We start from the raw sequence: 16502 nt of genomic DNA on the forward strand, positions 1-16502 counted from the left end.
TCATTAAATATTTTACCAAGACGCCCGGTAGGAATCTAAAAACCACTTTTTCTTGATATATTAAGTGGGAAATCTGGTAACCGGTGCCAGCTTTTTTTTTAGTGTATTCAAAATTCATAAATACTTAAGTAAACATTGCTTAATTTTGTATAACCTATCAAATTGTTTCTGACGCTTTTAATTTGAATATATTCGATTGATTTTAAATTAGTGTTACATGCCAAAATAAATAAAACGCAAAATAGATACACATAATAATATAACATCAAATTTTAACACCACAAAACTCATAGAATTAAAGCACGTTTTGCGATTAATCATATAATTTCAAAACCTGTCTGATAGAGACATACATACATTTGTGTGTGTGAATTTATGAATAAACTATTTAATTATGACGTGCTACGCAAGAAGTCCCCTTTCGCTTCTGTTCATAGTTTTACATGAATTTACATAAAAGGTAAACCTACTTCCTTATGTTTTGTTTTGTGTCACAAATATTATGCTAATCACTCTTACCATTAACAATAAATAGAAGTCAAGTTTTGTCTAAGGTTAAATATATTATTTTCTATTTGTCATTTTCATTGTAAGATAAACCAAGATGAGGTCAACTGAGGGGCCACAAATATGTATCTAAATAGGTCTTCACCTGTATCTTTATGTTGTATCTTTTCCAATGGAATTCATTTGTATAAAAGTTTTGTTCGAAATCACACACAAATTGACCCAACACCTAAGAATGTTTTATAGAACTTCCATAGTTCGATACACTCCCTCCCCTTCCGAACCTCCAGTCAACATCATATAAATAATGTATTTTCATGAATGATTTCTAATAAAATATTAATAATAATAAAAAAACATCATATTTCTATTAATTTTTTTTTATTTTCTTCATATTTCTGTGCTGATAACACAATACACAAAATGTCAGTCTATTTTGTTTGATATTTACATCAATGAACATATGAACAGGTAACTAGGTCTGATTTATAAGGGACATTACAGATTCAGAAGAAGGATGGAATTTACTACGAAGGACTTAGGAATATAACAATAAAAAGCACACAGTGCCAACAAAACCGATATAGCACACTCTCTGGTAAAGGATATACATAGATAGAAACTGCTTCGTCCTTATTGTCCATACTGTTGTCGGATCTGCCTGTCCTTTTGTTCTTCGGCTGTTGGGTGGGTCTCGATGTACTGAATTGCCCTGAGGATGTGCTCTGGAATTGGTGGTGGTGTGGGTAGATGGCTTCCAACTGGGTGGAATCCATTGCTGTCGGCTGAGTATGCCAATTCGATGAGCTCACCTTCCGGTGAGTAGTGACGGAAGCCACCGTTGGCGTATTGTCCTCCAATTCCGGATTCTTGTGCGGTCACTCCGTTGCTTAGCTCGTATTCGTATCCATAGGTACCGTCATTGTCGACCTGGCTACCAAAACGAAGAACTTCAACTTCCGGGCCGGGGCCTGCAGCAATGGCTGAACCGACAAGGCACACAACTAAGATCTATTTTTAAACAAAAAACACAAAAGAACAAAAAGTTAGAAACATTTTTTTTTTAAATAAAGTTAATCCGAGATACAAGGTGGACAGAGAAAAAAAAATATCCATGAGATACCAGACGACGACAAAGACGACAACTTACAATTTTGAACATTTTGTGAATGGTTTAAACTCTGAGAAGATGATCGTTAAACTGATGCTGACCTGTTGGCTAGACATATCTTTTATAGTAACACGACGCTCAGACATCGCACCACGGTAAAGTCAAGTGAAGAGTTGAGATAACTTCAAGTTCGTCACAAAATTGCACAATTTTCGGAGCTCAAATAAAAATCGATTGATATGCTATGCATATTTTTACAAAACATTTGTAATATTATCTCTGGCCATCTAAATGGTCTGAAACCGATATTTGGAGCTTGATTTTTTTACGACCAACCGCAATTAATGCAAATTTTTTTTGTTGGTTGGTTAAAATGTGTCTTCATCTTGATCGTAAGTTAGTAAGCGATTTATGTATATGACAATAATTAAATTTCTACAACTGTGAAAGGTTGAGTAGGTTAAGAGAAGATTATTTAAATTTTTTTAAAAAATCGATTGATTTGTGAAAAAAATGCGGGCAGATGTTGTCGTGCGAATCAGTTTAGGGTTATTTTTTTTAATTATGAAAACAAAAATAAAATCATTAAATAACTAAAATTAAGGTCAAGTTGATATCCAATTATTATTATTGTTTATTTTGGTGCAGAATTATACTTTTTTACATGTTTTTATTACTTTTTTTAATGATTTTTTCCTTTCTTCTTAGACCTTAGATTCCTTTTCATAAATATTCAAATTGGTATCATTCTACTTAAAATGCAAGGTTTTAAAAAGATTGTTAAAATTTACATATGCGAACGAAATATAATACAAATGTTTTACAACAGATACAGTTGTAAACCATTGTAACTCTGTTTTCATTGAAGAGAAGCTCAATAGAGATTGTTTAAAGGGCTAGCATGAATTTTATCGATTAATTGTATGGAGACAACCGATCTAGTAGTTGATAGTATGGGAAAATTGTTTTCATCGAAATTTAGACTTTAAAATTACAAAAACAAAAACGACTTAACTTTGAAACAATTCAGCTTGCTTAAAACGTTCTTATTACTTACTTGAAATGTCTTTTATTTTGTACTAGTGCAATACAAATGTTATATACTTGAGGGAATTAGTCGGAAACTATAGGTTTTTGGTAAAAAAAACTTTATTGTACAATATACGTAGAAGGAATAATTACCCTCATCATTTATTTGATAATGACCAATATTTTATCACACATTTGGCGGTACTTTTCCCGGTGTTCATGATAAAGTGATAATTTTAAAGATTTTTAAGAGCACCCTTTACCTTTTTGACAGGCAGACATACAAGCACCTATTTTTTTGAGCCAAACAAAATCTGCGTTTTAGCTTAACATCTTTTAATAAAAACTAAACCAATATGGTTGTTAAGAAGCCAAGACCGAAGAAGAAGCCAGTGACCAAGAAGGTGGCTTCAGTTCCTCTAGCCATCAAGAAAGCCGTTGTCAAGAAAACTGTCAAACAGCTTTACGAGAAGAGGCCAAAGAACTTTGGCATTGAACAAAACATCTAATCCAAACGTGATTTGTCTCGTTTCCTCATATGGCCCAAATACATTCGCGTCCAGCGTCAAAAGGCTGTCCTCCAGAAGCATCTGAAGGTATCTCCATCAATTCACCAGTTCACCCAGACCCTGAACAAGACCACGGCTGTCAAAAATACAGGCCTGAGTCACCTTTGGCCAAGAAACTGCGCTTCCAGAAAAAATGTCAGCCCAAGAAGAAGACCACTTTTGTGAGGTCAGGAACCAACACCGTCACCAAGCACGTTGAGCAGAAGAAGGCTCAATTGGTCGTCATCTTCCACGATGTCGATCCCCTTGAGTTGTTTTTGTTCCAGCTTCGTGTCGCAAAATGAGAGTCCTATTCTGCATTGTTAAGGGCTAGGTTCGTTTGGGATCGTTGGTGCGTCGCAAGAACTGCACTGCCTTGGCTCTACCGGAGTCGAAGATCTTTGAAGTCGTCAAGACCAACTACAACAACCGTCAATACGAAATCAGGAAACACTGGGGAGGAGGCATTTTTGGATCCAAGAGTTTGGCCCGTACTGCTAAGCTGGCTAGAGACTTGGCACAGAAAGAAGGATAAACAAATCATACTTGTTTTTATTTGTTTTTTAAGCCTGAGATAATATGAAAAGTTTGAATCATTCTAAGACCAAAAATATGGATTTGTTACATAATAAGACTTGCCACATTTCAACCGTTTTCTCTGAATTTACTACTTCTACAAAAAAAACTATTTCAATCTTTTGGTTGTACAACGTTTATAAAAAAAAATTATAGTTTTCCAGTCATTCGCAAAAAAATTAATTTGACCTGTTTTTTAAAGTAAAGGGACTTGCTAGTATATTTCAAAATTTGCATCATTTTTCTGCTAATCTTAACACAAAATAAGGCTTATCATGATCAATGCTTAGCAATACACAGATAATTTACGAAAACACTGCAAAGATTTGTTTTTTAAAAAAATTATTCAATTCTATCGTTAAAATGTATGTCCATATTCAAATTTAAAACCTGAATTTTTGTCATCATTATTTGCCAACTTTTTTTTTGACTAAAGGTAAATAACGAAAATATTTATTTGAAAAGAAATCATAAGTCAACAAATATTATAACAATGATTAAAATGTTGATCCTTTTTTTAGACTTATATCCAGGGATAGGATCTTACTAACTCTGTTTTTTTTTGGTTAAACGGAAGATGAAATCGATTTCGACAAACATGTTTCAAGCCCTGGTGATTGAAAATATAAGTATTTTATTTTGCCTTTTTATACCATAATAGACTTGGTTTGCCTTTTTTCGCCATTTTTGCCTTTTTCTGCCTTTTTTGCATTTTTACTAAATTTTGTTTAAAAATATGTAATCATTTTTTTAGCATAAAAAACATTTTCGCATACCGGTGAGAATCTTTAGTTAAAAAAACGGCAAACGATAATCTGCTCAAAACCTTATGAGTTAAAAGTTTGAACTCAATCAACCCAATGGTTTAGGCTGTAGAAGCCTGGACAGACAGACAGGACAGACGGACGGAATCGCGGGACCCATTTTTTTTTACTTCTCTACCATCGTAGTATCATGTGTGAACAAAATCTAGAGTTCGAAATTTTTTAGGAATGCAAAACTTGCCATATAGTTGCTATACGTCGCAAGTAAAAATCTTGTACAATTGAGCCTTTGAGAGCATATGGACAAGGGTACCTATGTATTAACGTCCGAAGTTCTGGGGAGATTAAACTCAATAACAATTTCCCAGCTTTTTGACGATTTGATGCGATTGTTGTGGCCCGAGGAGCTTAAGAGAGAAAAGGTTTTGTTGTCCGTAACAGACCCTGCAACGTTGATGAAGAAGAGTGGCAAAATTCTGGAAGGGTTGTTCTCGAAAATGGTTCATGTAACTTGCGTCACTCAAGGTGTAAACAGAGTTTGTAAAAGCATATGCAGTCACTACTACTAATTGAGGCCTTTGTATCAAACTTGAAAAGAGTATTTTTTAAGAGTCCATCTCGGATTGTTTTTTTAAGCATGTGGAACCTGAAAAACCACTGCCACCTCAACCTGTAAGTTTGTTTGAAATTGAATTTTAAATCTAATTTTTGAACTTACATTTAAACTAAGTTTTAACTCGCTGGGTTCTTGGTTACAGGCAGCAGCATATTATGCGGACTTTTTCGCTCGAATCAAAAAAATCGTCGGCGCTCTCGAAGATGATGCAAGATGTGTTGCATTTACAAGAAAATTCATTGAAGATGATGAACTGTAGGAGCAGCTGTCGTATTTTAAGGTCAATTTTGTATTTTTAGTCGATCCGAAAAAAAAAATATTTTAAAAGATCTACAAAAAACATGCATAAAACATATAACTTAAGCTAACAATATTCTTATCAAGGAACATCACTTGGCGAAGAACTCCCTGTTTTGAAAAACATTGGAAAAAATTAAAAAAAAAGCGAAAGGGCCCTTTGCAGAGGAAGTCTTGAAGAAGTTTACTGCCGTTTTCAATGGAAACACAGGGTTAAAAACGATTGAGCAAATACATTTTGTAATAAACGGCAAAGTGGATTCCAAACTTCTAGGAAACATTGAAGTGAATAATGTTAAAAGTTTTAGATGGGCTAGACTCGTTTCAGCTAAAGTTGAGAGATCATTTAGCTCATTTAAAGCCCTTTTAAGGGACATCGGAAAAAGATTTCTACCTGAAAACTTTAAAAAACTGTTTTGTATGTATGTAAAATGTATTTTTGTTTATTTTCCTGGTGTTTTTAGTAAATGCATTTTGTTTGCCTTAAGGCTACGTTCAGGCGAAAATATTTTTCTGGTATACAGTATACGGGATTTTATCGAATAGACCAGTGGCAGTGAGTGTAATATTTCTATGTTCACACGAAGCCCATGTGGGAAAATCCGGTATTCGTGAAATAATTGTGTCCGTATACCGTACGAATTTGTCACTAAGATACGAATCTCGAATGTATTTTTATTGTATACATGATACGTAGAGCTTATCTTTATATTGTGTCTTTTACACGAACATAATTTCATCGAATTCATTCATTACGTTCATTACGTCTTGTTTTCGATTTGACGATGGTCAGTTGACTGCCGACAGTGCTGTGTCTCCTGCAACCTCAAAACCCGTACGTGAAAAAATGGAATCGAATATTTCTCGTGTGAAACGCATACGTGAAAAAATAGAATCGAATAGTCGTCGTCTGAACGTAGCCAAAGTGTTTTGTTTTGCCTTTTTTTTAATTTTTTAGATCAACACAATCCTAACCCTGCTAATAACTTGTCAAAAATTATAAGTGTCGAAACTTGACTTATATTGCTAGAATAACTTTCATAAGAAGACACTAACAAAATCATGACTGCGTCACATGAACTTGCTCGTGTATCCAAGGAGTATGTTTTCTTTATAGTACCTATGTATAATTTAAGATTTAAAAATATACCTGCAAAATAAGTTTATCTTTAAAAAAATTAAATGGCATTTGATTTTTCAACAGAACCATAATTTTTTAGAATTGTGTGTTTGAAAATACTTGTACATAATTTTTCATTTTTGTTTAATAACAGTTTTGGTACGAGTTATTTAGAATACACTTAATATTTCATTTTTTTAAAAATATGCTGACCCATTTTCGAGATACCAAATTTTGGCAAAAAGTGAATGTTTCTTTTTAAATCCAAAACCAAAATTTCAACATTTTTGATCATCAAATATTATTTAGATCGTACAAAAATTTAATAAGAATCTATTATTTCATTTTTGAGAAAATTCGAATTTTCGATTTTTGCCCAAAAAGTATGTATGAGTCTTAGTCTTAAAAAAAAAAAAACAGAGGCTGTAATGCGACCCAAACTGATAACTTCCCATCCCATCTGTCGATTTGTCTTGCTTAAAAGTTTGTAGGTTTACATGTTGGGTTAAAAAAGTTGTTAGTTGAATTATTCTTAAACATTTTAAAATTACCAACAATATTTTTTATATAAGGAAATAGTTTAGTTTGAAAATCTAGTTTTGTTAAATAGATTTTAAGTCGAAAACAAATGTTTACCAATTTTAGTAGCATTTCTTAAATTTTTACAAATTGAATGAATGAAATTAGTTTAAGAGATATCAAGAACCGAACATCAATGTTTACCAAATTCTCGTACTATTTTTTGTAGATATTATTTTTTTACGAAAAAACTACTTAATGTCGAAAACAATATTTTCTGTAAAATAAAAAGATTAGACAACAATATTTTTAATTTTTGAATAGTACATTTTGACCAAGTTTAAGTATTGTTTTTTTTTTTGCTAGGGACTCATTGTATGTAAAAATACTGTCAATTAGATTTTTCTAAAAATTATACTTTTTTCAATTAGTTTAAATTCGAAAATCCTTTTTTCCCAACTTTTGTCAAATTTTCTGTTAAGTTTTTATGTTTTGTAAAAAAAACTGTCAATTCTATTTCTTATTAGATAAAATAAGTTTGAAACCATAGTCTCAAGTTTTTGAAAAGATATTTGAGTCGAAATCAAATTTTTACCAACTTTGAGTAATGTTGTTTTAATTTTTTATTTTTCATTAAAAAATCTGTCAATTTAAGTTTTCTCAAAATTTTACCAGATGTTGAAAACAATATTTTTCGTTGCACAAAATTGTTTTGGAGATGAAATCATTTTTTATTCGTAAAATTTTTGAGGTGACAAATTTGTTTTCTCAGTTTTTTTTTTTTTTTTTTGATTTATAAAAAACCGTTTATTGGATCAGCGCTAAAACTTAATTTCTACGTTTGAACTTTATCAACCCAATTAATTGGGCTGTAGGGGCGAGAACAGACAGACAAACGGACGGAATTGGGAACGTACTTTTCCCGACTTCTTTAACATCGTTATGTCATGTTTGCTCAAAATCTCGATTTCGAAATTTTTTATAAATTTAAAACTTGCCATCTAGTTCATATGAGTCGCAAGTTAAAATCTATTAAATGTCAAAACTTGGCTGCCTTTCAATGATTGTTTTTGACGCAAGTTTGGTTATTAATGGTGAACATATAAAATGAAAATTGAAAATAGTTTACAAATTTACTAAAAAAAATTAATATATTAAGGAGATGGAAATTCGAAATTTTTTGTTGTCTTTTGAATGATTATGATACTTATACATAAACATGACCCTAAGGTTCATTTAGTTTTTTTTTTTTCAAATTTGTCATTCACTGGTAAGAATCTGTAGTTAGTCGTATCCAAACTCGTTACTCAAAGGAAATAATTCCACCCAGTTTTTCAATATTGTCATTTTGTGATGCTTCATAGGAACATGAGTATTCATTGTTCGAAAACTTTCAACATTTTTGAAAATTGTCAAAGACTCACTAGTTCAACATGCTTAAAGGTTAAAAAAATGCCTTTAAGAAATTTTAAAAAACTGACAACTTTTTCAATAAATATAGACTTAGGTTTGCAATTCGAGACGGAACATTTAACGGTCCGGTTAAATTCCATTTTTAGTATATTTTTATCTGAATATTTCTTTTTTATTTAAATTTAAAAATTGAGTTATAGAAACAAATAAAAAAAAAACATTAAATTCAGCATAGAAAATTTTAAAAGATTCGAAACCTATCATCAATTTAGAGTTAGCATAGAATATTTTAAATATCACACTAAATACATTCGTTGAATTTGATTAATTACATCAAACTGATTCCCCTCTCCATAGGAAAAATGAAAAACAACATTTATCGAATTAATTAACTTATTATGACTTTAAAAAGTAATAAATCATTTTAAATTCAAACTGAAAATTAATCAACTTTAATTTTAAGAAAATACAATTATTTCCAAAGTGACGAGCTCCACTTCTCAATGAGTGTTAACTAAAACAAGCTAAAAACTGATGGGATTTTGAATGGTGCCAATCGAGATGAAGTCTAATTTGAAGTGGCAATCTATCACCATGGTGCTCAGATACAAATGATTTGACAATGAACCTCAACGGACATCCCACTTCAGCGGACGTGAACTTGTCACCAATTTCGTGAGATTTGACCCCGTTTGACTCTTTTTCTCTTAAGTTTTCTTCAAGTCACAGGTGTCTACCTCAATAACTTCCAAGTGACCGGTATATGCCCTCGAAATCAACTGAACCCATGTTTAACCATCTTTGTTTATATTTACTTAAGATTTATAACATTTTTCTTGTGTGAAAAAAACCCTTCATAATTAATTTCAAACATTTTTGAAATATTTTAAATAACAAACAAAAATCGAATAACTTCCAAGAATCTTCTGTCTCGAATAAGTACCTATATTTCATTTTACTGGGGAGAACAACGTCTTCTCTAGACAGTAAATTAATTTAAATATTATACGACTATACATTTTTATAATTAATTTTCCAACGATTTAATTAATTTATCCTAACCTATGGTCTACATTTGTTACAAAAATGATACTTATTAAGTGTGGTGCTATAAAAAATATCAAAATACGGAATCAAATTAATTTATTTTTCAAGTTGGTCTTAAAAGATTCCAAAGCAAATCCCATCAAGGCTATTCGCCGGAAATTCGAATTGGGATAAGGTGTTTTTCTGTTTTGTTTATGAGATGCTTGGCTAAGTGCATCACAAAGATTAACATTTTTTTTCTATTGAATTGAATACTTTAAAAATTTGCATTTATATCTAAGTAGTTTCATCAGGTTTTTTTAATATTTTTATTAACATAAAATGTGCATTTTTCCAATAATAATAAACCACAAACCAAAAATCCAGAGGTGTCAGTTCTTATAAACTCAGCACAAGCAATAATTGACAGAGATGTATCTTTAAGATTTTAATCGGCATAAAATTATCAATATCTATACCATCATTATTTACTTTACACTTTTAACATTATTTGCATTTGGTGCGCGGGTTCAAAGTTAGTTTCATTTAGCTTCATCCCCTCTTTGACTTTATAAATCCAAAAATCCAGTTAGCATTCAACGTAGTATTTTTAAATTTTATTTGTTATTAAAATCTAGCTCTGACATGAACATGAGATGTCAAAGTAAATTACTATAAAGTTGACTCATTATGCTAATAATTTCTTGAGTACATATTGATGGTATAGGGCCATCACTATAACATAAGAAACAACAACAAAAAAAACAGCAACATTTTATATTTCCACATAAATCGTTAATCAATTTTGTGTGTTTTATTTTTCTTCTTAAATTTGAATTCAGGTCTTGTCAGATTAATGGCAATAATGAAGTATTTTTTAACCAGTTTTTTTTTTCTTTTTTTTTTTGTTAAGTGACACAAAATATACAAAAATTATGTATGGATGTATCTTTAAGTAAATCAAAGTGGTTTGTGTCTTCGTCGTCTCAAACCTTTTATCTATGTTGACATCTAGCTATACATCATTTTTCTAGATATTTAAGTTTTGTCAATTAATTGATGCGACCGTGGTATGCATAAGAGTGACCATTTTTTGTTTCTTAAAGGTTTATTTTAACTTTGAAAATTAAGGCTTTAAACCAAATTTGCATATGGACATACATTTTAAAGTCAAAAATTGAAAATTCGACTTTTCTCAAAAACGACCCTATAGATTTTTATTAAACTTTTCTTCTGAATTTGATGTCTTAATTTGACTTTTTTCAATATGGAAAAATGTTTGGTCTTACTACTACTATAGAAACGTTATTTTATTTTTAATTGAACCGATATAAACAATTTGTATTCCAATAGGTGCCGTGAAATAAAACCAACTTTTAAAAATTCAAAATTCTTGAAAATCGGCCTTAGTAATTGATGCTTAAAAAAATGTATTTGATTGGATTGAAAAGAAAAATAAGTTTTGTTTTTATTAAATATCTCAAAAACCGTTCAATCTTATGTATAAGCACATTATTTCCTTGACATCTTAAGAACAAGCTGAAGTATTAAAATCAATTACATTTTGATTTAAATTTAAAAATGGGATGCTACCCACACTCATAACTTAACATCCCGTCTGTCGTTTTGTCTTGCTTAAAAGTTTGTAGGTTTTCGTGTTGGGTTAAAAAAGTTGTCAGTTGAATTATTCTTAAAAATTTTTAAATTACCAACAATATTTTTCATACAAAGAAATAGTTTAGTTTGAAAATCAAGTTTTGTTGAAAAAAAAACTCAACTAAAAAGTCGAAAACAGATTTTTTTTAGCATGTCTTAAATTTTTACAAATAGAATAAATGAAATCAATTTGGGAGACATCGAGACCCGAACATCAATTTTTAACAAATTTGCGTGATATTTTAAAACTACTAAATATCAAAAACAATAATTTCTGTGAAGTAAAATATGTTTGAAGCCAATATTTTTAATTTTTAAAAAGCAATTTCAGTCGAAACTAAACTTTTATCAAGTTTTAGTATTGTGTTTTTAGGTTTTTAATTTTTGTAAAAAAAACTGTCTAATCAATTTCACCAACTTTTATTATTTTTTTTTATGTTTTTAGTTTTTTTTTGTAAAAAAATTGTGAATTCGATTTTTCTTAAAATTTTACTGAACGTTGAAAAACTGATTTTTAAAAGATGAAAGTAGTTTTAAGCCTATATCTCAATGTTTTGGAGATGAAATCATTTTTTATTCGTATATTTTTGTTTCAGTTTTTTGATTTATAAAAACCATTAATTGGATTTTTTTCCCAAAATAAATTTGTTTGGTATCACGCTACAATGTACAATATTAAATTTAATTCAATTCTCTAGCGTAATTGTTTCGTGAGATAATTAATGTTAACCAAAACTTTCACCTTTTTTTGAAACTGCTATGGTAAAAAAAACCACCCACGCAATTTTCTGGAGAACACTTTCTGCATCTTTTACACTTATTGTCTGTATAATAAAATTTATTTGAAGTCGATATCTCTTCTGGTTCTTGAGCTATGGATGACGAAACGTACGAACGTACGTACACGCACGAACAGACAATCTTTCTAAAAATCTATTATTTCGAATCTAGGGACCTTGAAACGTCGAATTTTTCAATTTGACAGATCGGACCCATTACAATAACTTCCTATGGGAAGTTGAAAATCGAAAATTTGCGACCTCATAGATTTTTATAAAGCAACTAGCTGACCCGGCACACGTTGCTGTGGCTACTGTTTTTTGTCATATTACATTGTTATAAACTATTTAAGGTGAACAGTAGGAGAATATCAAAAATGGGCACCACGATCCTTTTTTACATATTATGTCATTTATGAAAAACATTGCAACTTTCATGGCTGATTTTCTACTACCGCGAGCCCTTATTACAATAAAATTAGTATTTACAAAAAATTTACTGATTTGGGATTTGAAGGGAAAGGACTTTGAACGCAGTTGATCAAAATGTTCGTACATTTGTTTTAAAGTTTGTAACGAATAAGTATATTACAAAGTCTTAAGTAGTACCCCTGGCATGATGGTTAGTGCGTTGGACTGTCATGCAAGGGGTCTTGGGTTCAATCCCTGCCTATGCCACCTTAACACAAAAAAAGAGGCTGGGATGCGACCCACACTGATAACTTCCCATCCCGTCCGTCGATTTGTCTTGCTTAAAAGTTTGTCTATATGTACTCGTATCAATTTTTACCAATTTGGAGCACTATTTTTTGTAGATTTAATTTTTTATGAAAAAACGGGCTGTTGGATTTTTATATAAAAATTACTGAATATTGAAAACAATATTTTCTGTGAAATAAAATAAGTTTGAAGCCAATATTTTTAATTTTTGAAAAGCTATTTGAGCCGAAAGTAAATTTTTACCAAGTTTTAGTATTGTGTTTTTAGGTTATTAATTTTTGTAAAAAAAATTGTCAATTTGATGTTTCTCAAAATGTTTCCGAAAATTAAAACAATATTTCTTATAAGTGAAACTTAATTAGACATCATAATTTTAAATTTTTGTAAAGATATTTGAGTGGAGAATCAATATTACCAATTTTTTTTAGGTTTTTAGTTTTTTTTTGTAAAAAAAATGTGAATTCGATTTTTCTTAAAATTTAACTGAATGTTGACAAAATATTTTTAAGAGATGAAAGTTGTTTCAAGCCTATATCTCAATGTTTAGAAGATGAAATCATTTTTTATTTGTAAATTTTAAGTTTTTATGATTTATAAAGAGACCATTAATTGGATTTTTTTCCCAAAACAAATTTGTTTGGTATCACGTTACAATGTACAATATAAAATTTAATTCAAGCCTCTAGCGTCATTGTTTCGTGAGATATGTAGGGTTAACCAAAACATTCACCTTTTTTAATAATTGCTATGGTAAAAAAACGACCAACGCAATTTTCTTGAGAGCCCTTTCTGCATCTTTTAGCTTTATTATCTGTATAACAAAATTTATTTGAGGTCGATATCTCTTCTGGTTCTTGAGCTATGGACGATGAAACGTACGAAAGTACACACACGCACGCTCAGACATCTTTCTAAAAATCATTTATTTGGACTCTAAGGACCTTGAAACGTTGAGAAATTTCAAAGTTTTCAATTTGACAGATCGAACCCATTACAATATGGGAAGTTAAAAATCGAAAATTTACGACCTCAAAGATTTTTATAAAGCAACTAGCTGACCCGGCCTGACGTTGCTGTGGTTACCATTTAAGGGAAACAGTAGGAGAACATCAGACATGGGCATCAACCTGCTTTTTTACATTGCTGAAATTTGTAAAAAAAACTGTGTAACCTTTATGACTGATTTTCTACTACCGTCACCCATTATTACCATACAATTATTTTTTACAAACGAAGACTGAAACGTAAAAGCTGTTATACAAATTTACTGATTGGGGATTTAAAGGGAAAGGACTTTAAGCACAGTTGATCAATATGTTCGTACATTTTATTTTTTAAGTTGAACGTGAATGTGAACATGCAACACATAGATGCCCATGTGGATTTTCCCAATCTGAACCAAAAATGCACATTTTTTGGAATTGAGATTTTTGTAGGCATGGCAAAAGGTAAACTAATTGGAAACTGTAACCTTCTTAAGAGTATGGTAGAATCCGACGGTTCAATGGAATACGTGGGAACAGGACCACTTTTCCTTTAAACTTTCCAGTTCAAATTATTTGTAGCGATGATCAATGGAATACGTGGGAACAGGACCACTTTTCCTTTAAACTTTCCAGTTCAAATTATTTGTAGCGATGATCAACAAACGTCATAGAACCAGTCACGTGAACCAACCTTTAATCGAAGATTGGCGTTCTGATGGTATTCTAACCAATTTAAAAATTCAATTGGTAAATTTACACTTATATTTTCATTAATTTAAAAGACATCAGATTTCCTGATAACAACTGTTGTATCCGAAAGTTAATCAACATCAACATTTTTGGCTGCCAAAATAGCTCGATCACTGAACCAGTTATGATTAAAGTAATTACTTCGTATATTCTAAAGAACAATGAAGAAATTGTCTGATTGCTTTAGTCTTAGTAACACGTGGCTATTCTAACACCAAAAAGTTAAAAATAAAATTCACTGTATTTAGTTTACCACAAATTAATAAATGTACCCTATACCTTAGCCTCAGAAACATGTGTTGGTTATGCTATTAAATTGTACCTTATATGAAACGTTTCGAAAGTTTTACAAAGCGCCATCTATTAAATAGTACTTAATCCAGTCAACAGATGTTGCCATCTGTTAGAATCATTTGGAGCTGATAATAGTAATTGTGACTGTCAAATGATAGACAAACAACTTGCATTAAAATAATATTGCAATCATAAATTATTAGGATGTAAGATGTCCTCTCTCTCAAGCTGGGTAAAACTACACACAAATTTGATTAATATCGGTTAAGTAGTTCAGGAGTCCATAGCGAATAAACATCGTTCTTTTCTTAACTTGACTTCTTTCAATATACAAAATATGGTTCAATTCATAAGAATAGTAATAAATACCGTTATTTTGATTCTAAAATTTATTAGCACCTAATATACCGATATTAATATTTTTTTTCTGAACAGTCTCTTATTAATGCGTGAAATAAATCCGAGTGAGCCACTTTCAAAAATTGGCCTTATTGCACTTCACAAAGATTTTTAAAAGTTTATTGTATTGCAATTTTGATAAAAAAGGCAAACTTATTTCTACGGAAAGTGTAAACATTGAGGTATGCAACCGCCCTGCTGGGTGACACTATAGTATTTGGGGTAGGTGCGACCTTAGGTTTTCTTTGATTTGAAGCAGTTGACCGTAAAATAAAACAAATTTGTCTTTATTTAATCTTTTGAAAGTGTGGTAAGACTAACTGCTTAAAATTGGCCATATTGCACTTCATAAAATTGAAGAAGTGAAGTTATTTAACTTGAATTTATTTCAAGCACCGCTCTAGTACTGTATAAGTAATGTTTGATTATTAAAAATATCTATTTTTGTTTGGATTTTTAAAAAAGTATTTTTTTAATTCAATATCTCAAAAACGGGTCAACATTATTGTGTTTACATATTTTATTCTTCATATCTCAAAAACCAGCGGAAGTAGCAACTTTAAATAAAACCATGGGTTCCAGAAAGACTTTAAAAAAATTATCGATTTTTTTAAGTTTATACATTAAAATAAAGTTGGGATGGGACCCACATTTATTAGTGCCCTTTAAAATGTAGGTAGGTAGGTAGGTAGAAATGGCGATCTCAAGGCAACCTAGCCTGAGATCCAAGTGCAGTAGTCAGTGTCTTCCGAGATAATATCTGAGGGAATCAATTTTGTTGTGTTGCTGTGACCATAAGGTTTTGACAACCAGCTGTTTAATTCCTTCAGCCTAAAAAATCTGCAGGAAACTATGTAAAGGGTGTTTTTTTTGAGGTTAGGATTTTCATGCATTAGTATTTGACAGATCACGCGGGATTTCAGACATGGTGTCAAAGAGAAAGATGCTCAGTATGCTTTGACATTTCATCATGAATAGCCGAACGATCTGCCACAACGTCGAATTTTCAGTTAATGGGCCCTAGAAAAGTTGGCAGAAAATCCGCTTTTTTATCGACAAATTTTGTTCAGCGATGAGGCTCATTTCTGGTTGAATGGCTACGTAAATAAGCAAAATTGCCGCATTTGGAGTGAAGAGCAACCAGAAGCCGTTCAAGAACTGCCCATGCATCCCGAAAAATGCACTGTTTGGTGTGGTTTGTACGCTGGTGGAATCATTGAACCGTATTTTTTCAAAGATGCTGTTGGACGCAACGTTACGGTGAATGGCGATCGCTATCGTTCAATGCTAACAAACTTTTTGTTGCCAAAAATGGAAGAACTGAACTTGGTTTACATGTGGTTTCAACAAGATGGCGCTACATGCCACACAGCTCGCGATTCTATGGCCATT

At 31.2% G+C, this 16502-nt stretch overlaps 2 protein-coding genes and 1 pseudogene across 2 annotated transcripts in view; 1 reads left to right on the top strand and 2 right to left on the bottom strand.

The window, feature by feature from the left end:
- The window catches only part of LOC129944381 (GTP-binding protein Rhes), a 251412-nt gene that overhangs the window by 32688 nt on the left and 202222 nt on the right, over nt 1-16502 (bottom strand). The window lies entirely within an intron of this gene.
- LOC129944385 (pupal cuticle protein Edg-78E-like) lies at nt 872-1816 on the bottom strand. The gene is made up of 2 exons (XM_056053766.1): nt 1658-1816; nt 872-1518 (listed from the first exon to the last, which is right to left on the bottom strand). The coding sequence occupies exons 1-2, from the start codon at nt 1667-1669 to the stop codon at nt 1141-1143; spliced, it is 390 nt and encodes a 129-aa protein (XP_055909741.1). The 5' UTR covers nt 1670-1816; the 3' UTR covers nt 872-1140.
- Nucleotides 2910-3730, top strand: LOC129944382 (60S ribosomal protein L7a-like; annotated as a pseudogene).

This window comes from Eupeodes corollae, chromosome 2 (genome assembly GCF_945859685.1).
Source record: "Eupeodes corollae chromosome 2, idEupCoro1.1, whole genome shotgun sequence".
Taxonomy (NCBI): Eukaryota; Metazoa; Arthropoda; class Insecta; order Diptera; family Syrphidae; genus Eupeodes; species Eupeodes corollae.